The sequence below is a fragment of the Kwoniella dejecticola genome, chromosome 10, assembly GCF_000512565.2.
Source record: "Kwoniella dejecticola CBS 10117 chromosome 10, complete sequence".
NCBI classification, from domain to species: domain Eukaryota; kingdom Fungi; phylum Basidiomycota; class Tremellomycetes; order Tremellales; family Cryptococcaceae; genus Kwoniella; species Kwoniella dejecticola.
In genome coordinates, this window is record NC_089310.1 from 1,435,134 (window position 1) to 1,459,673 (window position 24,540).

General features: G+C 47.5%; 9 protein-coding genes across 9 annotated transcripts; 4 read left to right on the forward strand and 5 right to left on the reverse strand.

Annotated features, from left to right (window-relative positions):
* Positions 1–998: 998 nt before the first annotated feature.
* Positions 999–3,568, forward strand: I303_108059 (uncharacterized protein; the record flags this gene model as incomplete). The annotated part of the gene is made up of 8 exons (XM_018411310.2): positions 999–1,536; positions 1,636–1,899; positions 1,989–2,208; positions 2,297–2,476; positions 2,533–3,042; positions 3,115–3,300; positions 3,393–3,435; positions 3,503–3,568. 8 exons carry the CDS (start codon positions 999–1,001, stop codon positions 3,566–3,568), a joined length of 2,007 nt encoding a protein of 668 aa, XP_018259978.2.
* Positions 3,569–4,191: 623 nt separating this feature from the next.
* I303_108060 (uncharacterized protein) lies at positions 4,192–6,695 on the forward strand (the record flags this gene model as incomplete). The annotated part of the gene is made up of 10 exons (XM_018411311.1): positions 4,192–4,224; positions 4,427–4,516; positions 4,670–4,842; positions 5,162–5,599; positions 5,784–5,892; positions 5,968–6,084; positions 6,166–6,262; positions 6,345–6,465; positions 6,528–6,565; positions 6,643–6,695. The coding sequence occupies 10 exons, from the start codon at positions 4,192–4,194 to the stop codon at positions 6,693–6,695; spliced, it is 1,269 nt and encodes a 422-aa protein (XP_018259979.1).
* A 510-nt stretch (positions 6,696–7,205) lies between these two features.
* On the reverse strand, positions 7,206–8,958 carry I303_108061 (uncharacterized protein; the record flags this gene model as incomplete). Its single annotated transcript, XM_065969750.1, has 5 exons — positions 7,206–7,397; positions 7,585–7,989; positions 8,048–8,055; positions 8,157–8,224; positions 8,366–8,958. 5 exons carry the CDS (start codon positions 8,956–8,958, stop codon positions 7,206–7,208), a joined length of 1,266 nt encoding a protein of 421 aa, XP_065825822.1.
* A 364-nt stretch (positions 8,959–9,322) lies between these two features.
* I303_108062 (uncharacterized protein) lies at positions 9,323–10,542 on the forward strand (the record flags this gene model as incomplete). Its single annotated transcript, XM_018411313.1, has 4 exons — positions 9,323–9,550; positions 9,717–9,868; positions 10,007–10,175; positions 10,318–10,542. 4 exons carry the CDS (start codon positions 9,323–9,325, stop codon positions 10,540–10,542), a joined length of 774 nt encoding a protein of 257 aa, XP_018259981.1.
* Positions 10,543–10,824: 282 nt separating this feature from the next.
* I303_108063 (uncharacterized protein) lies at positions 10,825–11,310 on the reverse strand (the record flags this gene model as incomplete). Its single annotated transcript, XM_065969751.1, has 1 exon — positions 10,825–11,310. One exon carries the CDS (start codon positions 11,308–11,310, stop codon positions 10,825–10,827), a length of 486 nt encoding a protein of 161 aa, XP_065825823.1.
* A 595-nt stretch (positions 11,311–11,905) lies between these two features.
* I303_108064 (uncharacterized protein) lies at positions 11,906–12,484 on the reverse strand (the record flags this gene model as incomplete). Its single annotated transcript, XM_018411314.1, has 1 exon — positions 11,906–12,484. The coding sequence occupies one exon, from the start codon at positions 12,482–12,484 to the stop codon at positions 11,906–11,908; it is 579 nt and encodes a 192-aa protein (XP_018259982.1).
* A 1,082-nt stretch (positions 12,485–13,566) lies between these two features.
* I303_108065 (mitochondrial 37S ribosomal protein bS1m) lies at positions 13,567–15,012 on the reverse strand (the record flags this gene model as incomplete). Its single annotated transcript, XM_018411315.1, has 1 exon — positions 13,567–15,012. The coding sequence occupies one exon, from the start codon at positions 15,010–15,012 to the stop codon at positions 13,567–13,569; it is 1,446 nt and encodes a 481-aa protein (XP_018259983.1).
* Positions 15,013–16,446: 1,434 nt separating this feature from the next.
* On the reverse strand, positions 16,447–18,339 carry I303_108066 (UDP-glucose 4-epimerase GalE; the record flags this gene model as incomplete). Its single annotated transcript, XM_018411316.1, has 7 exons — positions 16,447–16,591; positions 16,780–17,022; positions 17,092–17,232; positions 17,322–17,542; positions 17,684–17,885; positions 18,055–18,212; positions 18,289–18,339. 7 exons carry the CDS (start codon positions 18,337–18,339, stop codon positions 16,447–16,449), a joined length of 1,161 nt encoding a protein of 386 aa, XP_018259984.1.
* A 1,898-nt stretch (positions 18,340–20,237) lies between these two features.
* Positions 20,238–22,897, forward strand: I303_108067 (uncharacterized protein; the record flags this gene model as incomplete). The annotated part of the gene is made up of 7 exons (XM_018411317.2): positions 20,238–20,344; positions 20,404–20,433; positions 20,519–20,561; positions 20,635–20,661; positions 20,798–20,930; positions 21,019–21,709; positions 21,790–22,897. 7 exons carry the CDS (start codon positions 20,238–20,240, stop codon positions 22,895–22,897), a joined length of 2,139 nt encoding a protein of 712 aa, XP_018259985.2.
* Positions 22,898–24,540: the final 1,643 nt, after the last annotated feature.

The window sequence follows — 24,540 nt, forward strand, 5'->3', positions numbered from 1 at the left end:
TTGGGATCACTATGCGTTGGTTTTAACGGGGAGCTAAGGGGGCCAGGAAAGAGGAATGGGAAAGAAGTTTAATCTATATGATAACATGTATGAATATTTGATCGGCTTGATCAATTCTTCGCTGGTTGGTAAAAGGGGCAGTTGTATGTGATTTGCGAAGGCATTCCATGTTGAAGTTTGTTTATCGGAGTGTACTTCGGCGTTATAGTATGATAGTTAAGCCATTGCATCAAGTCATGTACCAGGACAGTCTGGATGAGGCGTTGTATATTGAGGCTTTGTCTCTTATACCATTTGGTGCTCAGTTTAAGATTTTTGAATGGTGAGATTGCTTTACTGTAAGTTGTCGATTTGACATCAGACCAGAGCCCAGAAGCAAATAAGATAGTGTACAACTTCGGTTTCTCCTTTGTATTCTCGTGACGACGACAGCATTGGAATGGCTTCGTCTAAGGGCCTGGCGGACTAAAGTGCAGTGCAGCAAGTCGCACATGACGCAGCTTACTGCAGCTTAGAGAGATTGCAATATGTTAATGCCGCTTACGTAATGAAATCTGAGAGACCATCTGAAATCTATGTGCCACGTTGAGAGTCAGGGAAAAAGCCAGTTAAGAGGAAAGTGACAGTCGCGTCGATAATCTCTCGCGGGATGACAAAAGAAGATAGTCAAATCTCCATCACATGTCTCTTCAACATTACCCCTGGCATATCTCACATTCCACTAATAGAGTAGACCAGAGATCTCGCCCGACAGCCCGAGAGCGCTTTCTCCAATCACACTGTGAGCCAGAAAGATAGTATTTCATCGAGGTGATACCTCGATCAATACCTCGATGATCTCGCTTGTGCTGACAGCTTCGGAACTTCCACATAGATTTAGTATATACACTGCGTCCTGAGGTCGGAACAAGCGGAAGAAAATAGCAAGATCTTGAATCACAAAGTCGAGAGAAACAGGAACTCGGTCCGCTACATCTTGGTGTGATGGGATTGTAGGGATGCTCCGAACAAGATCTAATCCTACCACCAACAACAATCCTGAAACGCCAAATTCCAAAAACATCGAACCAGATACACCAATGTCACACTACACCTCGCGTATACACGGGGAAGATGATCCGTCACTCTCACCAGCACCCGCTGGAAATCCAGAATATTTCGGGAACGGCAACGGAAATGGAGAAGGGTCGAATACTCCTAATGCTCACGCAGGATACAATTCTGGATCGGATATCAAATCCACTGGAGCAGAATATAACGATACGAAAAATCAACATCGTAGACTATCATCTGGATCAAGCAAATCGAACAGCCAGAACACCCAGAATGAAAAGCAGGTAGGGCCAGGATCGGGAGGGCTTCAAAGTCGAAGAAGCAAAAATGGCTTGACTTTGAATCTGAGTGCTCTTGTGGGAGGTGGGAAGAGGGGTAAAAATAATTATGGATTTACAGGAAACAAATTCGGGTTGAGTCAGAAGGGATGGATAACCGTCACTGGATTTGTCGGATTGATATTACTGTTGAAATTGATGTTCTGTATGTTTTTCCTCACTCCCACTCCCACCATCACTTCCACTCCCTACCTCGCGCTCAATATTATCCGCTAATTTGTTTCGTCGTGTTTCTGCAAAACAGCCGGTTCATCGGAAGACCCACACCATCATGTACTCGACCAAGCCCACTTGATTCCCAGGGATTACTTAAACAACTCACTCGCCGATCCAGCACCTTTCGAATTTTGTCCGGTATTTGGTCCAGGAGACGCGATAGCTGCTAGGAGAGGACAGTTGGAATTGCTCAAATCTCGATTGCACACAGGTACAAATGCTAGAGTGCAGAGGGTCTTGCAGAAAGCGATGAGTGGAAGTAGTATAACCTTGAGTGTATTGGGTGGATCAGGTAAGTTCTAACTTTTCTCCCTCTGCGCGTTGTGGGTATCAGAGACAAGAGTGACTGAACATGCGCGTCGTCCGTCATCTGGTCAACAGTCTCCGCATGCACAGGTGCAGGTGATGATCCGGTGAATGAGAAATGTTACCCTCACAAATTCTTCGATTGGTGGAACACTGTCTTCCCTCATCCAGCAAACGAACTTACCAATGGAGCTACCAAGAAAACGGACTCGGCTTACTACGCTTATTGCAATTCCCACCATTTACCTGATAAGACTGATATGGTCATTCTGGAGTTTGATGCTGCGGACCCCAAGTGAGTGTAACGGTCCAACCGGCTCCGTCCTTCTGGTCGTCCGTGTGAGACATTGTTGCGCAAGTTGATTTCTGGTACGGCATTTTAGCGATCCGGAATGGCTCCAGCACTTCGAGCTTCTCGTTCGATCTATCCTAGTCAGGCCAGAAATGCCAGCAGTGATCATCCTCGGTCATTTCAGTCCTCAGGTGCAGGCCCAAAATGGATTCGCCGGTCCTGAATTACTGCATAATGTCGTCGCCCAGTTTTACGATGTTCCACATATCAGGTATGGCACCCATCGCTTCCTTCCTGCTAGGACCTCCGCTAATCATGTTGCGACAGTGCCAAAGGAGTGCTATACGAGCAATACCTTCAGACTCCCGATCAAGCGCGATCAGCCTTCTACGCTGATCCAAACCACGCGAATCACAATGGACACGATCTGATCGCCGACGTGTTGATCTCCTATATCATGTCACAGATTTGCGCCGGATGGTCAGCTATCAACGGACACGCATTCGATGTGCCCAACCTAGGAACAGAGGGAGATTCTTCGGCTAGTGGACCGTCCTTGTTGGGAGGGGTCGGCCTGAGGAAAGGAATGCCAGGACAAGAACCTGGAGATGGGGATTCTGCCGGATCGTCTCTTGCTGAAAGATATCAAGGCCTAAGAGTGCCTCAGATGAGGTTGAAAGATCGACCTCATGATGTCCAACAATTCAGAGAGATCGAGCCGTTCTGCGTGGCCGCCAGCGACTTGATCAATCCTTTACCACCTAGTTTGTTCTACGGAAGTGGATGGCATACTTATCACCCGCCAAAGGGCGCTGTATATGAAGATAGACATTACTGGTGAGTTGCTACATCTTGCCTTTGTATCGTATAGGCGTCAACGTTCCAGGGCTGACATGCTAAATTCCATAGGTATGCGGAACAACCCACTGCTCGACTGAGAGTACCCCTCAAGCTTGGTGCAGGTGACGTGGGGATTTACTTCTTGCAATCCCCACCTGATAAACCGCTGGGAACGGTAAAATGCTGGGTAGATGATAATGTTGGTGGAGGAAAAGAGTTGCAAGGTACTGCTGAAGTCGATGATGTGATTGCAACGTGAGTCAGACTTCTCGCTTCAAGCATTCATTGAGGTAAAAATAAGGTCTTCTGAAATTACAAATCGCTAACCCGAGCGTGTTACGAATCAGTCTCGTTATGATTGATCGAGGTGTCTCACGAGGTTCGCATTTCGTGAGTCCCCGCCTTTTTCTCGCTCCGTGACTCCGTTTCGGGTGCTCATAGCTTTGTGACGAAATAGGTCGAATGTCAATTACAAGGTGAAGCAGGAGGTACTTCACCTCCGTTCAAGATTTTGGGAATGTAAGTCAGATTTGGTCTGCCTGGGCTTGTTTTCCAGCTCATTTATACATCTGGACGTGAGACTTTCGCGCTGACGCTCACTTGGCGATTTAGCTTCTCAACCTAGTTGAAGATCTTGTGGTACATGCTTTGAGGCAGGGAGAATCAGAGGAGTACTCAGAAGATACCCGAGGAGGGACCTGAGCGACGCAGCACGGTTTTTGGAGAACTCATGTGTGTGGATGGATAGGAGTGATACAGTCATAGAGGGAAGAGGAGGTTTTCAGGCTACATTTCGTATTTCATATCTCATATCATTCAATCGGTTCTGTCCAGTCAGTCAGTCAGTCTATTTACATACCATATCAAGAGCAGGATAAGGAGGTCTGCACCAATGCATTGCAATGCAATGTAAGATATAGATACCATCCTGTAAGACTATTCTTACCCCATTGCCATTGCCGCAACGTGGCGGTTTTTTCGGCGATATAACCGATTCGAGTGATAGGGCACTTGCCGACACATGGATATGGTGCTCCGTCATAACTTCATCATTCAGTAACACAGATTTATTGATAGGAAACAAAGTTGATCTTGTTAGACACTCACACTCCCAAGAGCACACAGGACAGGATAGGATAGGACAGGATGTTGAACAGAATCACCAGATCAGCTTTACGAGTGAGTCACCAACATTACTACGTCCTTCGCAGCGGTTGGTATTGTGGATCAGAGGAATGGCGGATTCGGCATTACCGAGTTGTCCTTTCGCGTTGATATGTTGATATGAGCCATACTTTCGACCGTCAAGTGCTGCCGCTGGCATGGAGAGGCCATGCAATACATGGAGAGCTGATACTGATGATGCTGATTCTGTATTCAGCCCCTCAAGGGAGTCCAAGTTCAAGCTCAAGCTCAGCAAAAGAGGAATTTGTCGATTCACGAATATCAATCCGTGCAATTACTCAATTCTGTAAGCACCTCATTTCGCATCTGCTTCTCTTGGACACGTCGTGCTCTTCTCTTCTCTTCTCTTCTGTGATGTCCTACAGAACAACCTATACTCAGATACTTGATTGAAATGGATGCTGATGATAAGACGATAAAACGCTATTTTTGTCGATAGTACGGCATCCCAACGCCCAAAGCCCTCCCTGCTTTCTCAGCTGAAGAAGCTGAACAAGTCGCCAAGTCGTTCGGTAAAGATGAGTTGGTGATCAAGGCGCAGGTCTTAGCTGGAGGAAGAGGAAAAGGACATTTCGATTCTGGGTTCCAGGGTGGTGTGCAGATGGTTGACTCGTGAGTCGCTTTGCATTGTACTGCATTGCATGGGAGTCAATGGGAGAGATGAGGATTGAGTTGTTTGATATGGGGTTCTGTGTGGTCTTTGTGTTTGATATCTGGCTGTGGTGCTCATGAGCAAAGGTAAAGGATGAGTGGATATGATTCAGCGAGGCGGGATGAAGCAGCCAGTGAATGGAGAGGTTTGGAAAGCAGTTGATGCGCAACGGAGACGAACGAAATATCCATCACCCAAGAACCTGAGAAGTCCTGTATGAAATCTGGATGGCATTATGCTGATCTTATCTTTTCACCTGCTCGCCTGCCCAACTTTCAGCCCCTCGCAAGCAAAAGAATACGCGTCCAAGATGTTGGGCCACAAACTCATCACCAAGCAGACTGGTGCCGGTGGACGAATCTGTAATGCCGTCATGCTCGCCGAGCGAATGCCGCCTCAGAAGGAATACTACGCTGCCGTGTTGAACGACCGAGCACGGGGGGCGCCAGTCTTAGTCACCTCCAACCAAGGAGGTATGAACATCGAGGACGTCGCCCACGATACGCCCGAAGCTATCATCACCACCACACTGGATTTCGATAGTGGTATTTCGCAGGACAAGGCCTTGGACTTGGCTAAGCAACTAGGATTCAAGGATGCCGCTCAGAAGAACGCAGCGGAGACTTTCCAGAACTTGTACAAGATTTTCAAGGAGAAGGACGCTACCCAGATTGAGATCAATCCTTTGGCTGAGTTGTCGGACGGTCAAGTTTTGTGGTGAGTTGTATTCGACGCAGAACCCATTTGTCTGAATCTTCGCTGCCAAATCCAATGACGGTTCATGTCATATGACTCCCGAGGGCGGACTGTCAATGTATCTCCCTCATACACAATCTCGTACCCCGTCAGCTCTATATATATTCTGGAGATGATCGGCTGACAATGGTTTCGACGCTGTCAGCATGGATGCCAAATTCGGTTTCGATGACAATGCAGACTTCAGACAAAAGGACGTGTTCAAGCTCCGTGATACTACACAAGAAGACGCTCAAGAAGTCGAGGCTGCCGAGGTGAGTCAAACGTGTTGCAGACACTCATACCAAGTCCATGGGCTCAAGCTGAATCATAACCCGGTACGCCCGCAGTACGGCCTCAACTTCATCAAGCTCGACGGTGACATCGGATGTCTCGTCAACGGTGCCGGTCTCGCGATGGCCACCATGGACGTGTTGAACCTCCACGGTGGATCTCCCGCTAACTTCGTACGTTATCGTCATTCTCTGCTTCACTTATTTCAGTCGTATGGAGCCATCGTAGCTGATTAGACACGTACGGCTCCACAGCTCGATGTCGGTGGTGGTGCTACCGCCGATGCCGTGAAGAAGGCTTTCGAATTGTTGTTGACCTCTAAGAACGTCAAGTCGATTTTCGTTAACATCTGTGAGCGTCGCTTCCCTAAGAGCATTATAGACCTCTCGTTGGCCGACACCGCCGTTGATCGCTTACGTGACGTGTTCTGCAGTCGGTGGTATCATGCGATGTGATGTTATTGCCGAAGGTATCATTAAAGCCACCAAGGAACTCGAATTGTCTATTCCCTTGGTAGTCAGATTACAAGGTACCAAAGAGGCTGAAGCTAAGAAGTGGGTCGACCCAGCTTCCGTTTACTTTTTCAGGCTGCTAACGAATCATGGATGATGTATAGGATGATCAATGAATCAGGACTGAAGATCTTCCCATTCGGTAAGCGACATTCATGATGGCTTCTCAGCCTATCTTGAGATGAAACTGTAGTATGCTGATTGAGTCTTGTTGTATAGACGGTCTCGATGAAGCCGCTTCCAAAGCTGTCGAGGCTGCTCGATCGGCTTAAGGAGATAAACCGATATAGTCTATAGCGGAACGCAGAAACAGATAAAACCAATTAGTTATTTTTATACATATCAGCATATACCACATGTATCTTCTCGGATTGTTCTGCTTCGGGATTTGGATTACCGAGGAAGTAGTCATTTCCACAAGTCACCTCGGCGTGGACATGAACATGAACATATTGCAGAAATGCGGAGACGAGTCTCAATGTGACGCTTGCATGGGACTCAAGAGCAAATGAGCCAAAGCAGGCTTTCATACATACATACATGCCATTGATACACCAACAAATACAATTGCAATCGCAATTACAATACTAAGCGGTACAACTGCATGAGATTTGAGGGTGATATTTTAAGAGATTCGTATTCGTGAATTAGCCCATTGACTTGAAGATGGACTCTTTTGTCTTATAGCTAACCCTTGAATCTGATCCAGATCATTATATGCCCGGCAGAATCTTTCTTGCCGTGCTGTGAGGGGATGGGCAGGCATGGGCATGGGCTTGGGCCTATGTATCCAGTGCAATCCTAACATCCTCCAATCTACCCCTTACGCTCTTCTTACTATCCCCCGCCAAATCTTTCAGGATATCCAGTATCCTTTTCAGGCGCGGATTCAGCTTGGCTATACTTGATATATTGCTTTCGTACGCTTCGACGAAGAGCGAGTGGGTCCGTAAATCCCTTGCGAAGGTGTGTGTCTGCCGACGAATCATTCAGATTACATCAGTTTGTAATTTATAGCTCATTCATCATGAGCAACGAACGACAGTCGAAATGTTTGGTCCAGATAATGACGGCCCGAACGCTGATTGACTGAAAACCACCGCCTTCGATCCGACAATCCGACAATGGCAGATAAGTGCAGTGCTTGTAGTTCCGACTCACAGGTAGATTCTCCACTCCTCCGCCCATCTGACCAGCCGCCAAACTCCAACTACTCATTATCACCAAATCTAGCGCTGCGTTGGCTATGTATTCCTCCACGTCGCCTACTCCACCTTTGACGCCCCTTAGCTCTTTAGTGCAGAATTTACGTATGATGTCTTCGCTCTGCTTGACGGGCATCGCCTTCGATTGGGATTCAGATCGAGATTGGTCTTCTCCTGCCACTGGTGCAGGAATGGTGACGGAGTTTACTTTAGTCCGAAGGGTAAGAGAGACCTCGTATATGGATTTCAGGAGGAAGGAGTCTCCTTCTGACATGATCAGAACTTGTAAATAAGATGAGAGGAGATTGGTAGAGTGTCCAGGGGGGAGATGTAGGAGGGTATGGTCGATGGCTAGTTTGAGCTGAAGTCTGGGGTCAACACACGTTGCTCTTGGGTACGCAGGTTATGTCAAAGCTCACATTGGCACCTAAGCACACAGGGATATATGATTAGCCAGCTGTGCTCGAACAAAAGTCATACCGGAGATGAATATGAAGATGAGGTAATTTGTGAGTACTAAATACTCACGCAAAGCTTTGAATGTTCGTAGAGTCTCTTTCTTCTCGAAATCTTCAGGATCGAGGTGATTGACGTATCTGCGGTAAGTAAAAGATTCAGTATTGTTGTCTGTCAGCCATCATGTATTTATTTCATTTCTTTGCTCAGCAGGACATCGGGCTCTCCAAGGTCTGGACACGGTTTCCATACTTTTCTCGTATGCCATCACTCTCACTCACCTCGACAGCGCGCCCACCAGGAGTATCACCACGTCCCCCCACTGATTTCCCAGCCTTGTCGCATACAATATCGGGAACTCGTTCCCATTCTTCTGGAGGAGAGTATCGAACTGATGGTCCCTCATGCGCATGATGAAATCTATATTATGCTCGTCTATCGCCTTGTACAGCTCATACGCTTGGGGAGGATGGTTGAACGGCTTGCTCTTCCCCCATGATCCCGTTCGACTTCTGCCATCCTGGCCATTGGGCTGGGTCTGCAGAGTCGTCGACCAAGTGCCTTGTTCTTCTCGTACTTTGGCTCGTTCGACGGAATATAATTGATCTTTGAGTGCTTCTGCAAGTTGTCGCTCCCGATGGACTTGCCTTGTCTGTTTATCCAGTTCTAGCTCGGAAGCATATATGGACTCTTTGTTGAGCGATGCGGTGGCTGGCAGTGGATGAAGAAGGATAGGGGAAGACTGAAGTCGGGGAGAGCGAAGAGTACCTCTTGTTCCGGCTGTATCTGAGCTTGCGACTCGGTTTCTGGACTGACGAGGGGATTGAGGCGAAGGTACGGAGGCATGAGAACCATCATCCGCCGAGGAGGTCATCGTGGCTCTCAGTGTAAGCGCTGTGGTGATATGCTCATGACGACGTTGGCAGAAATGGATATTAATGCATCGCTTCCTTTGATGCTGTGTGTCTGTAAGTCTGTACGGTGTGTATTTTGCGGTTATGTCTCTGGAGACCCCACAAACAGATCATCCTTTGATATTATCGAAATTTCGGAAGTAGACTGTTAAATGATAAACGGTCGATCGCCGAGTAACTGGATAAGGGATCAATGGATGGATAGATGACTAACCATTCAGTCTATATTCTACATCGACCTCTATATATCGTGTCCAGCTCTCCAACTTGTTCCTCACCTTTCTCGTCTGGTGTTCTAGGTCATAGTACCTATCTTCGCTCACAATGGTCAGCTTGGCCGATCTGACCCCGCCGCGATCGCGTTCGAATTCCGTTTCAACAACGAAATCAGACGCGGCTTTACCGTCCTTCGAATCGCTCGCTCCGCCCAGACCGCCAACTACGAAAGCAGAGGAAGAGACTCATGTACGTATAGAGGGTCTACAAGACGTCGTCAGGCTCAAGGTGGATGCTGGACCGGGGTGCGGTGGGATCGCTTGGCCTGCTGGAGAGGTGAGTTTCAGTCATGCTCCGATGCGTTCAGATAGATAAAGGTCCTAGCGAGTGGTATGAGCGTTCTAAATATCATCATGTCTCCCTAAATCTGTGATCACTTGATATCACTGCTTGGTCATTGTCATGCTATTCCGCACCCAGGCTAATATCCTTGTGAGCCCAGGTTCTCTCGCGGTATATTGCCTATCGACATGGGCTCGATCCGTCTCATCTGCGTAATAAGAAGATCTTAGAGCTGGGATCAGGTACGGGATTGGTGGGTATCGTAGCTGGGCTGTTGGAACCGTCAGCAGAGGTATGGGCGACAGATCAATCGTGAGTGTCTTATTTTACAGTCGAACGCACGTTATCGGTCCTGCTGGCCCGCTTCGTCCTGCCCTGTAATATCACGATATGATACGGGACCTTGAATTACGTACCGTGCTGAATCTTCGTTTTGAACCTGTCACTCAGGATACTGCTCGACCTCATGCGGAGTAATGTCGAGCTCAACTTAACCAACTCACCGAATCACAGGCCAAACGTCCTTGTCGCAGAATACAATTGGGGCGAAGAAGTGCCCTCTGATATACCTATAGAAAGTATAGATATGGTCTTAGCAGCCGACTGCGTGTATTTCGAGGTGAGCGAGACAACGATCCAAGCTCGCTGCTTTCACGTCATTCATCGTGCAGATGGTCATGCCAAATCCCTTCCCAGCGGTTGGCCATTGTTGTCAAGAGGAGGGAAGTGCATTTTGCTGAAGAAGTCGATGACGTTCATAGCCCGCCTTCCCATTACTGGTGAAAACCTTATGCGATCTCGCACCCATAGATAAAGAGATCGAGATACTGTTTTGCTGGAAGAAGAGGAGAAAGGCGGATAAAAGGTTCTTCATGATGCTGAAAAAGCACTTCAATCAATATACGGTCGAAGATGATAGACCCGGTCAGAAGGAGGTGTATAATCGACAGGGAGTAAGTCTCGTGAGGCTCGTGCGGAAGAAATGATGATTAGATAAATGAGACGGAGGGGATAGGAAGGTGTTCTTGTAGATCGTGAAGCCCTGACCGTATGGAGGTTCACGCGTGCGAACTTCGGTTCAATGAAAATTGGGGTTAATGTTGTATTTAAATCAGTGTCATTTGTATGCATGTGAAGTATATGTCAATCATATGCCAATGACATACAAACCAGGATGCGTCATGATCACTGATCGCTCAGTATCCAAATCCAAGTCGACGCGGAGAGAAGTAAAGAGCTCTCGCGCACTGGTACAGTCAGGTGTGGGGCTAATTTGAGCCGTGCCCACTTGAGAGAACGCACTCGTCATTGCGCGCTATCGTGTCAGGCCTATTGGCAGCGCCCGAGCTCAAACGCGATCGAATCGCTCTATCCAGCTCATGAACGTTCTCTTTTCCCATCAAAGCTGAGTACGTGTTCTCAGTTCCACTCGAAGGTGAGACCCCCTCAAAGATCATACTTCTTTCAGCTTCCTCATCCAGGTACCGCAGGGTTCCCGAGTGATCATCAGTCCCTGTACGGAGATCGTCGTTGGAACGAATCTGAGTTTGATCTTCTGTATATCCCGAGAAGGACAGGGACAAGTCGCCTGATGACTTGGTGAACCGTTTCTTCACGTTGCTCCAGAAAGCAGAAGAGGACTGTATAATTGAACTTCTGATGGTAGATGGGGAGATACTTGGAAGTGATCTTCGTCTTCGTGTTGAAGAGGACGAGAGTGCTCGTCTGACAGATAGGAAAGTGTCATTCGGCATTTCGCTTAAGCCTGTAATACAGCTTCGAACTTGGGTACTGTGTATAATATTGGAACCAAAGGCTCCAACTTGCTAGAAATGGGATGGGTTGTCGGTTGGTCTACTGGTTCTCTGGCTCTCCGATTCTCCGAGTTTCTGTAGAAGCATTCAAAATTGATAATGAAGATTACCATCATCGCAGTCAAGCGTGTATCCGATCCATTTCTTTTCGAGTCGCGAAATAAGCTGACCCTCAAGTGGCATACGATACTAAGACCGGTGTGGAGTGACGCACATCCTTTGATCTGAATCTGAAATTGCGGTCGTCCCCCGGCGCACAGACACACACAAGCCCGGGAACGCAGCTGAAAAACGAAAGATGGTTCCACCGCGACGCCCATTCCGTATTCGACAATGATGGTTGCAGTAGGCGTGCGCAGAACGATTCAGGTGAGGCGAGATAATTTCGTGTGCGATGCGATGCTCCGACGTCTCGCATACTGTACGTGTAATGATTGTCGAAGCTCGGGGTGCGATTGCGGACATTGCTCAACAAGTGATACTACAGTATCGTATCCATAACTACTGATCCATGTAAGACGAGCCATGCGTAGGCTCACTCGTCCTTGCGATTATTTTTACTTCGTTCCCTCAATCTTTCCACTTCCCTCAACCTCTGCTCACATCTTCTCTCATGCCCTTCGGTGGATTTATCAAGGAAATCACAGTCTTCCGTGTACTCACCCAGGGGGATCGCCACACCCCAATGCGAACTATCATTCTTCGCTCTAATCTGACGAGTCAAAAATCTACATTCAGCAATTACATTCCTATCCCTATTTGTATGACCACTCTCGCTTCCACCAATCTCGTCTTGAGCTTCTTCTACGAAGGTTAATTCTGAGTCCGAGTCGAAGCTCATCTCGCTGCAATTGTCTCCATCTTCTGCAGAGCCATCGGCGTCGATAATGAGGTATCCGTCTTCGTCCACAGATGCGCCCGGGCTTTGTCTTTGCCCCTGCTTGAGTTGGTCCGGTGTCCGTGCTGCTGATCTAGCGGACCTAGAAGAGGGACCAGAGCTTCTTGAGTTTGAGTTAGTCAGCTCAAGGTCGTAAATGCTTTGTGGAACTTGCTCTTGCGTTCGTACGAAACGAGCATCGGATTCGGTCCTACCTTCCCTCATGGTTGGGGGCATGGTGTTGTGACTGCTCGATGTTTTGCTGGACACGTTCATGATGATGGTCAACGGATCGATGTGTTCTCACTTTCTCTCCAGCACACTGGAAAATACAGCGTGCACCTTGATGGCAAGCTTAGAATGCTGTATATTCTCTGAGTTCGCAGTGATCCGAAAAGGGTACGAGTCGTACACAATTTAGCACCACCTGTGAAGTCTTGCATCATTTTTTCACGTCATACTCTCCCTACCTTCCCAAATTCATCCCTTATCCGTACGCCTAAACAGAACAAGGTCCGTATCTTTCCTTTGACGATTCGTTGGGCGGAAAAAGGAAAGAGGATTCTTGATGCTAACCTGCTTGACAAAGGCTCAGATACTCGGATTCCGCCACAAATCCAGAGCACATGTTCTGTAGATTCTCGAGCCAAGCTGTAAGTACTCTCTTATGTGAATAATGATACAGTAAGCCTATAAACCCCTCTATATCATCAATATACGACGCTTTCTGCACTTCTGCACAATTGTCAGGTGCTGTATCAAGGGCAGGAAAGATGAGAAGAGACTACGACTTTCTCAAGTCTGGCCTCCTCCTTAACTCAAGGGACAGCGACATCTCGCTCAGAGTAGTCGAGGTCATCATAGGCTGTCTTCCGCCTAGTCAATCCTGAGGCAGGCGGGCAACCTTTCGAATATCCAAATGCCTGAATCGCGCTCCTCCTCGATGAGTATCAGCTCGTGGATGGGGCTGATGTTACGTCCGGTCAGCGCCAGAGCCAAAGCCAGCTGGATGGCCTCCATTAATCTCACCTTTATACCTTGTTCCGTGATCTGTCATGCACCTTCGCCTCACCTGCTCTGCATGCGATGCACAGCCTCTAACGGTCCCAGGAAGACTTCAAGAGAACACTTCCAAGAAACAGGAGGGAGACCAGGACGAGGACATCTATGTTCGCATGCGTATGCTTTGTTCGCTGTTCGTCCGACTAGACTAGTCGTTCAGAAGTGTCATGCAACATACATACGATGCTCTACGCCATGTGCTACAATACGCATCCCATCGTCCCATCCACAAGCCGTCTGTTTTTTCCCCTCCATGACTATTGACTCGATTCCTCTCCCTTCTTCTCTCCCGCTCCGATCTTGTACTTGCCCAATAACCTATTGAGCCTTTCCATCGTCTGCTCTCTATCCTCCTTCACTCTCAACCTTTCTAAAGCCTCGCCCCTCTTTCTTTCGCTTCTCGGACCTCCTCCAAGCTGATACCTGCTTGACCACTCGTTCAACTTGCTCAACTTGCTATCGTTCCCCACCCACTCTTTACTTCCTACCTCTTGCGGAACGCTTTCCGGATCCGCCTCATACGAGTTGATGGTCAGATCAATATCGAATTTGAACGTGTCCAACGGAGAAGGCTGGTTCGCTGTCGACTGTCTCCATCTGCCTCCCATCCTATTTCCCGGGCCGGACCTATTCGAATCCTTGAGACCCAGCACCACAGGGGCGCTCGACATTTCCGCGCGAGACACACCAAAGCTACCTACACCTGCCGAGGTGTCGGCCCGCGTGTAATCGGTCTCATCCATCATCGACGTATAATTGAGGGTATCGGTCGTTCGAGCGTTCTTCTGGGACGTCTTGGCTGTGATTCCTCCCAGACTGACTATCCAGGGTAAGTTATTACCTCTCTGCAAGGTATTATTGGACGAAGCGCGAGTATGCGCATCATCGTATCGCGAGACCTTGTTGAGTACTCGCCCCTTCTTGTCTAATGATGGGGGAACGAAATCTTTGGCAGAGGTGGGTTTGGGCGAATAGGATAATCCATGTACCCTGTGGGGTTTTGAATGTAATTTCGCTGTCGAGCTCGTCGAGGACAACTCGGTCGACGTGAGTGAGGTTTGGAAATCTATCGATGATTGTGGGGTGGTCTTTCCCGTTGATGCTAAGTGAACCAAGGTATTATCTTCTGAAAGGACTAAGGACTCTTTGATTCGATTGGGTAAATCTTCCAATCGTTTACTCAAGAATTCTCTTCGTTTCGATCGGACTAGTTCAAGGTACTCCTCAAATTGCTTATTCGACATCGATTCGATATCCTTCATCCAAATCCCCTTCTCACTGACCAATCCTAATCCTGATCCTCCTTCCTGAGCCCCATGCGGAGACTCGATCTGTTCAGTCAAATAATCGTCTGAATGCCTAGGATCTCGATCGGCCCCAGCATCGAATAACGACTTGGTCTTGAGTTGGTAACTCGGAATCTCTTCGTCGGTCTGCCATCGGACTCTACCGGTCCCCCAAGCTTGGACAAAACGAGCCTCGCGTTCTCCAGATCGCCAATCGCAATTTATACCTGGTCCAGCATCCAGCGAGTTAAACTTGATATACCTAGGACCCTTCTTGATGGGCACGCTGAATTTGAGACCCCAGTCGTTGTGTTGGGATTTGGAGGAGGGTGTGGAAGTGTATATTCGGGTGATCAGGGGATCGTACGTTGTGATGTTTGCCCGGCGCAGAAGCTGAGGAAAGGTGGAAGAGGACATGGTGGAAAGCGGGGTGATGGTAGATAACGGTTAATTAATGCTTGTGTCGATCGAAGCTGAATGTGAATATCGGGGCCGGAGCGGAAAGTCTGATATTTGTAGCCTGGCAGTGATAGGCAAACTACAGCTGGCCACTGTCGATGGAGGTCTGATGCGAGGTCGCACTCTTGAGGTGTATGTATCGCACTCCTATAGCTCACTTGGTCATTCAGTCACTCGATTCGACTTTGATCAAAGAAGTCTGAGCGAGAGAGACTTATTCCGTTATCCATAGTAAAAGGGATAAATTCGAATAAACCCATATCAGAAATAATCTGCCATCCACCAAATTCTATACTCGCGTCCCTCGTCTGCTGTCCTCTGTCGGCATACATCACAACTTCACTTTCTCCTCTTCTCTCCTCTTCTTTTCTTCTTTAATCACAAAAGCACTCTGCATTAACCCGCAGTAGTGTCAAAATACATCCCCAATTCCCCATTCGATGCTTTAAAGCTCCTTCTTTTCCGTAGCAATACGGGAAATCTGTGAAGCTACCACGATCATTGGGGCCAGACAGGATGTTTTGATAAACCCTCGTTCTGCAAAGTCCGAGGGAGCTAACTGATTAAAACAACTTTGAGGACCGAGTAATCTATGATTCAAAGTCACCTATGGATAGCTACAATTAATCTTATATAATCTTACTTTATCGTACATGTATATAATGTTTCTCGCTGATCGATAGATCAAGTTCAATCGAGTAGTTGAATGCATTAATGCGATATGACTTGACTCAGCACAAAGTCAGACTTGCTAAGCTACAATTCCACGCCCATGCTACTGGGGTAATCGAAAAGTAGAGCTGTTCGATGCTTATGCATGTGCGAGTGTTGATCAAGCTCAAGTGCCGAACTACTGGAAACATGAAACCGAAATAAATGTCTTGCAACTACCGAACTTTCTTGTCAAAATAATCAAGCTCGACAAATTATAATTCTGATCAGACTGGCAAGAAAGCGAAGATATTATACGGAAACCAACAAGAAAGAAAACTCTATGTGATATTCAAGAGATGCTGGGTGAAACGAAGATCCATTGTAGGGTAGGGTGGGAAATCGATATATAGGATATGGTGCTCCGTGCTTCGCTACATTACACGATATACACAATTAACGATGTTTTGGTATCTTCTATTATTCGGTGTCTTCGAGCTGAATCTGCTTTGGTTCGGGTTGGTTGTTGCTATATGAGTAGATTGAATCTGTTTTCTTGGTGTATGTGTATCGTTCTGATTCTGAGTTATTCTGTTTCTGATAATATCGCTTTATCGGGGTATAAGTTGTGGCAATGAGGTATTAATCATGTTGAGCTTGAGTGAGATATTGTCCATTCACAAGAAAGTACCAGGGAAGAAACAAAAGAGGTCAAGGCTTGACGGTCCAAGAGTCCAGGTCCTAGACATTTCCATAGCCGTTAGGGTGTTTGGTTTGGAAGTTCCATAGATCCCTGCACATCTCCTCCAGATTCCGGCTGGCTACGAAGCCTAATTCTTTCTCCGCCAGTGTTGGGTCGGCAGTAAGGTCCGGCACGTCACCACGTCTGAAAGCGAAAGCACTAAAGTCAGCATTTGAGCGTTGAAAGCCGGATCCACCGCATGGTCTCCCTCTCACGCCTTCTATCTCATGACGGGATCGCGTGACTCTACTCCTCCGTCAAAAACTCTCACAGATCCTCTCAAGCTCACTCGAATCCCTCGCGTAGATTGCCATTCAAAACGTATGACTCACCTCCTGCCCACGATCTCATACTGATAATCATACCCAGTAGCCTTCCTCATCGCATCAATCATATTCAAAACGCTCATTCCCTTTCCTTTGCCCAAGTTGAATGATCTGAACGATCCGTTCTCCGCATCGCAGTGCGAAAAGATGTTCTTCTGCGTCGTCGGTACAGCCAATGCGTCTAATGCTAGTACATGACCATGGGCAAGATCCATGATGTGCAGGTAATCCCGAACGCATGTACCATCACTGATCAAATATCCAGCAAGATCAGCACGTATTCGAGTCGGATCAAATAATCTGCAGATGTTGACTTACGGTGTCGGGAAATCGGTACCGAATATCTTGAGCTGACTCTTCTCCCTTCCGATGGCCATCTGAGCTAATAGAGGTAACAGATTTCCTGGTTTACCTCGAGGTTCTTCTCCTAATTTACCTGATGGGTGGGCTCCAGCGGGGCTGAAAAAAAGTGCGAAATCGTCAGTCTCGTTTCGTGAAAAAATCTCTCCTCTTGCGGAGAACGTGTTCAAGGGGAATTTCGGACTCACTTGAAATACCTGACGCTGACCGCTCTTAAACTGCCTTGGCCGTCCTTCTTTTGCACCCTACACAAATCCTGGATGATCTCCTCTACCATCGCTTTCGTCCTGCCATAACAGGATGCAGGTAATAAAGGTGAAGTTTCCGGTATAGGTATGATCTCGGGTGTTCCGTACACCGTAGCCGAGGAAGAGAAGACGAGATTTTGCACATTGTGTTTGGCCATTGACTGTGAGTAAGGGAAAGAGAGAGAGTAAAGAATGCCGTGTCAGCTGGCTCATGTTTGATCACAATAGAAAATGATGCGGGACCCGGTCAAGGGACGATTGGTATCTGGTCAAATGGCTGGAGGTAGATGGACTGAACTCACCTCGAATAACGATACGCTCCCACCGACGTTCACCCTATAATAGCTTAACGGTATCTCACCAGACTCTCCAACAGCCTTTAAAGCCGCCAGGTGAATCACAGCCCAGATCCCGCCCTTCGTATCGTATTGCGTGAACACATCTTCTACCGCCTCGGCATCGCGCAGGTCGACATTGTGTAGTATAGGCTGAGGGGCGTCTGGACTATAGGTAGACAATCGAACAGAGTCAGCTCGTGTACTTCTCTGCACTTCTGCAAATTGACGAGATGATCTAAGACCAGAAGGCAGGGACAATTGAATGGTCCGATTCTGCATTAGAACGCAAAGACGGCTGGCGATAGTGTAAAAAGCCGCTTTCCGCAACGACTCACCCCAATTCGTCCCTAGCAATCTCAGCACATCGATTTAAGGCTTCAGGATAAGAGTTATGGCAGTTCTCAATCACTATAGGTTGATATTGGCCCGTCAATAGCAATGAGACTACGACGTGAGATCCAATGTATCCGAGTCCTCCAGTCACTACGACTCGCTGCAGCAGCAAGAGCGAGGCAAGGCAAGTCAGCATAGTTGTCACATTGTGGACTATCGAATGGGCTCTAGCTTACCTTGAGATTTTGCGAGTGGCCATTAGTGTACGGTTGGGGTTGTTGTGTCATATCGCGTTGATCCTACTGCTCTGCTTCTTTTTGGCGGATCTCTTTTTCGTTCTGGTGCGAATAGTTGTGCTTCGTGTCGTCCTGTGAGAAGATAGTAGGTCGATCCTAGAAGGCGAGTGTATGTATGATACGATGTATGGATGGGTTTAATCGTTGATATTGCAGAGATGAAAAGTCAAAAGTATTCAAGAGAGTGAGTGAGTGGTCTGTGCGTTACGCGTGACGATCCGAGCTTTTCTGGTTCGTTTCCGTTTTTCTTTTTTTTCGAAAACAACAAAACTTTTTTGATCTGCTTCAACTTTTCGCTTTTCGCTGTTGTTGTTTTGATTCGAGTGGTAGCTTATAGATGTCAAACGTCAGATGGCAGGTCCACAATGTTGTGTCGCTACGACGTATCGACAAGGTGCAGTCGGAATTACAATATGCACTCAATCAACATTGATCAAACAAGGATTATTTTTAATGGTTGCCCCAGACGTATATATCACTCGTAAAAATGCCGAAGATCAAAAAGATCTCTTCTGTGACCGTGGTACAGAGGAATTATGCCGTCAAGGGATCTTTTCTCTCCTGCTCTAATGACAAGCTAAGCACAGCGCAGAACTGCGTCTTCGCTGCTTTGGTTTTGGCTCGTTCGGAATAATTTCATAGTTGAACCGGATCTAACCCCTTAACCCCCAAATACGAAGGGACCTCCGCTTAATCGTTCAAATGTTCAAATGGAAAAAGGGTAGGAAATCTGAATCCCAAATTTTTGTTTTTGTTTTTGTTGTTTTGAAACGCGTCATATAAGTTAACTAATTGATCTCTTTGAAATGCGCAGCAGTAGCAGCAGCAGGTAAGCTTCTTTCCTAATCTAGCTGTCCTCCTATGCAACTGCTAGATCGCTAGATTGAAAAAAGGCGGCTTTGCCTTCCGCTATTCTGAATTTGCCGAAACACAGCAAGGCTTAAGTTAACTGACGACTGCGCATTCGGGTAGATCCCTTTACGTAAGCCGTGGACGTTTGGAAGTTTTTGGTTTGTTACCCAGTCAAGATGATCTGCGACGAGATGTCATGGTTCTGATCCAAGCCATTCTTGATGAAAGGCTATCTGGATCTGGACATGGCACATGAATGATCGGCGTGGTATCTGATCTGATCTGACCTGATCGATCAAAAGACTTAAGGTCAAAGGGCGTAATCCTCTTCACTTTGATCGGTTCTTTGGGATTCTTCTTGTTTCCCTTTGATCCGGTGATGGGTTCCTTTCGTCGTGACCATTCCTTCTTGCACCTCATGCCAAGCTATGCCGCGGGGTCAGTCTCTGACCTGTCAGACTCCTGAATCCATATAACGTATGTTTATAGACAGGTAGCTTGGTAGTCAGATATATGCACTTTCCCTTCATCTCATGATAAGGCGAGGTGCCACACGCAATCGTGCTAGTCATGTTGTTTTGGCTTGGCTTCAACTCGGTGACGGCTGAGGCCGGCATAAAGCCGGAAAGTCAGTTCATGCGATTGTGAAGTTTATTTGTGCTTGAACCCGGAAGTGTCTCACTACGTTACCTCACTTCAGTTCATTTGAGTCTGCTTCTTCATACACCTATACCTATACACATATATTCACATCACATATTAGAGCTATCAGTTAGATAACCATTGTCAATATCTTCAGGTTGCACAAGTCAGAACTGGAAGTGGCATCGATTGGTCTGTAAGATACTCAGGATAGGTCAGGATATGGATCAGTAGGCGGAGTGTGGGAAGAAACCAGAAACCGACTAGATCGCTCAACCATCCATCAGCAACAAAAAATCATCATATCTATAGGCAACGTTAGAGCGGCATTTTGGAGTCTCTCAAGTCCGCTGGAAGCTGGAGCGTAACTCGACGCAGGAGGGCGCAATTAGAAGATGTCGCGCCTGGACAGTAGAGCGACCACTATTTGGCTTCTTATCGCGTCGCTGTTTCTGGTTAGTCAACATGTGGGCGCCGGATATCTCAGTGTTAATATGACGACGTGAGTCACACCTTCTTGGACGACAAGGAACGCACAGCTGACTTGTGAGCCGTTGATAGCGCGGTACAATGCGGGACTTCGACTGTGCAGTAAGCCTTCTCCAACTGACGCAATCAGAGCAGCAGGAGGATGTGAGCTAATTGCGGGCTCATCGATCGGTCGTGAAAACATTAGATGGAGTGGTGATACCGGACCATATCATCTTTTGCTTACGCCTGTAAGTCCTTATTGATTGGTCTTCTCAGGTCCGACGGGTGTATGGCTGATTGATTGCGACCCTCTCGGGACAGACCCAATTCAAGGAGCATGGTTACAATGTAAGTTCTGCACTCCATCAGATTGACTCTTGGCGCGTAACGTAATGTTCAGACCCCTCACTCATCGACCAAATTACCGATAGAGGGACGGAGTGAGGTGACGATAGGCTGACTTATGCCATTCTGACTATTGCAGGTGTGGATAGAATCAATACCGGATGGGACAAATTCCTATGATCTACCAATACGTCAACCGGAAGGGTTGCAATATATGTTGACTGTCTGGGGATCATCTGGAATACAATTCGCCGCGACGACCGATGTGATGAGTGAGTCATCATCCCAATATGACAATCAATATTGTCTTGTAGACTGTTATGGACCAATTGGTATACTGATCTTTCTCGCCGAAAACAGCCGTGCAACCATCGCCGAATAGCAGTACGACGTGCTTCCTATCCGATCAGGCTATCTTAAATCTATATTCCTTCTCCTTCAACCTCACCTCCGACTCCGGGAGCTATCCACCTCAGTGTTCGAATATGAGTCTGACATGGCCATCGTCCTTAGAATCAAATGTAACCTCGGATTATATCCCGATCAACGGGACTTTGGACGCTACCTCTGTCTCGGGAAGAAAACGTCAAGAGGACCAACCCAAATCAGAACATCCGAACTTGAATCTGGAATTAGACCTTGAATTAGGATTAGAGCGCTTTGATGAGCGAGACGCTAGTTCAAGTGAACATAATGGGAATACCACGCATCCTCCGACAATGTTCGGCATCATCCCCCTGGGTAACTCATTCTCCATACCAATCACGTATAACAGGAACAGCAAATATGCGAAATATCTTCCTGAGTCTTCGCTTTCAGATAACCCGACCACGTACACAGTACAGGGGGTGACGCATCTGAATTGGACGGTGGATATGGCGAAGGGGACGAGGTTTATTCTGGTAGCTGGTATAGGGAGTCAAGAGAAATGGGCGAGCGGTGGGTCGAGCAGTATGTTCACGGTCGGACAAGGTGGTTCGGGCTGTATAGGTAGTGAGCAAAACGGGGGTGGCGCGCCGAGTGTCACCGCTTCGACTGGAGATTCAACCAGGTGGGTTCCTATCACTCATTCACTCTAATGTCACCGTCGATCGAGTAATGCTGATACATCGGTCTTATCTCTCTTCACAGTACTGCTGACCCCAGTTCGGCACCCGCACCGGGTCCCAGCCCAATCAAGACTGTCGTCGCTTGTGTCCTCTCCATCGTCGCTACTTTGGTCATCGTCGGTATACTTTTCATGTGTCGGCGCGCAAGGAATAGGCGCAGAGCAGCAGCTGCCGAAGGACTAGGAGGTGTGGGTGTGAGCGTGGGCAGGAACAAGAGGAATTCCAAGATCAAGACCAAGACTGTCGATCCGTTGAATGAAGATACCGAAACTCCTTTAGATCTCATCGAATCTCGGAATAGCGGATCCGTAGCTGCCGCCGGGCAAGGAGGACAACCTAGATTATCCCCATTGGTGCTCGGTGAAGATACGCATAATTACAATTACCATAATGACTCGAGTCGAGGACAATCGACTCCGATATCACCATTGAATCCATTCGACGACACTCCGTCTAAACAACCTTTCTTACCTGGACCATCCCGCTCGACGACGCTGGATGGAGGGACCGATACGTGGTCGTCGTTACCGGTCTCACCAATGAGGGGTACCGGTAATCCAATGACCAGACATTCGTCTCAGGACGCTCTTCTACCTTTAACACCGATGGATACTTTCACTTCAACACCCAGAGATACAATGTCACCAGTGGGAATGGGGACAGTGGCGGGTACGGGGACATGGCCATCCTCCCAAGGACGGAACAACACCGAAATGGGAACGGGGACTTACCTATCTTCGAGAAGTGGGGGTCCGTTGCCATTGCAATTGCACGACGGGTATCAGAATGAGGAAGACGAGGATATTAGCGATCTGAAGAGAGATACTATAGCCTATCTGGGAGAAGGAGGTTCATCGAACACCCATGCACATAGGCAACGACAAAATGTAGTTTCGCCGTCGGTGGCTTCTGCACCTCCAGGTAGAAGGAGGCGACCAGAGCGACAACAGAGAGAAGAACAAGAGATGGAATTTAGAATACATAGAGATGCGGGAAGGATACAGCCTGATGAACATGAAAGGGCACAATCGAACGTCATGGAGTTACCGCCTAGGTATGATGAGGTGAATTGGGAAGAAGAGCGGGCATGTGAGAGGGAAAGGGAAGAAAGGGATAGACAGACTAGATGATTGTAAAAGGATGCGTGTTAGGTTCATATTGGGCATATCTATACAAGCAAGGGATATAGTATAGTATAGTGCAGTAGTATAATTTGGTTTGTATGGTATGTAATGTATATACGTTGTATGAACGTAAGGTATACGGGATGTACGGATTCATGGATGCATGGGTAATTTACGTGCCACATCCTACAATTATTCATGCCACTTTGTCACTCACGTGATCAGGCATTCATATTCGATACGGCCGTTATAACCGGACTTGACCTTCGGGCTGACGTCACATACAATACTGCTCTGCTCTGCCTACGTCGTCGCTGTCGATCTTGGTAAGCATACTGATTGACGCCGTTACTGCCTATTCGACTGAGTGGTCATGAGATGAGATCTCTTGCTTATGCATAGGTATCTGACAGCCTTGATTGATTGACTGGTACAGTATAGCCTAGCCAGCCACAGCATTTTGATCTCCACTCCACTGCCACCATACCATGCTATGTGAAAGAGGGTAAAAGTAGCATATATATAGCGTAATACCATACCAAGTATCCAGGATCAAGGGAATTGATTGGGGGTGGGGTTCAGTTCAGGTATGAGTGGAATTAAGCGAGGTAGTTTGCATACTTGGTGGGAACGGGTGAGACCGAGGATTATTCGAATTCGAATGCATGGTGTGCCGATAGGCGGTCAAGGGCAAGAGCAGAGCAGAGCCAATTTCCCCTGAAACGCGGGTTGCGTCAGAAGAGAGTCTTCTCTTCTTTTTGCTTTTTTATTATGCCGCATAAACGTCCAATTCGGTTGGCTGGCTGGCTGCAGTGCAGTGTGAAAGCATATGGTTTTTGGTCATCGTCACCGCTCTTGATGAATTACTCATACCGCTTCTTTTGCCCGGTCTCCGCGTTTGGCGCATCATCCATCCCTGGATCATATTCCTTTCCTTAGGTGTATCTTCAATCACTCGTAGAGCTCGGTGCTTGGCTTGCGATACTACACTTGAGATCCATAAACACAGCTGTGACAGCTAGTAAAATCACTTGCGATTGATCAATCGATACGTTTGGTCGGACCGGAATTGCCCCTTGAACCGCCAGCCAAGAAATCCCACTCATATGGTCTACGTGCCGCGAGCCGAGAGGTAGAAGAATAGCCAAGATTTCAATTACCCAATTACCCCATTACCCATACCCATACATTACCGTAGCATACGTACATACGTCTTTCTTCCTACACGGACATATCCCGTCCCCTCAGTTCAAGCGACTCTCACCAAGTATACCAAGTACAGCTGGGAGATCGACAAAGCATACCACATACCCCACGACAAGCAACCGTCCGTAGAGGTAGCATCGTATACAACAACTAGTTATTTTTGGATATACAGAAGAGAGGGAATAGGAGAGCAATTTCGTTAATTCCTTTATTACGATAACTAATCTCCTTACCCCATATACCATATTCCACTCATACTTTGTTCATCTATTCGATTATACATTCACCCACCGACCTTTCATCCTCAACCATAATCACCAGAACGACGATCAAATCAATTCAATGGAGATATAACCATTAATCAGCAGTCAGTCAGCCCTTCGGTCTCAACCATCTACGCCGTTCGTCTCGTCCTTTCGACCTGTGTAAATACCCCTCCCGTC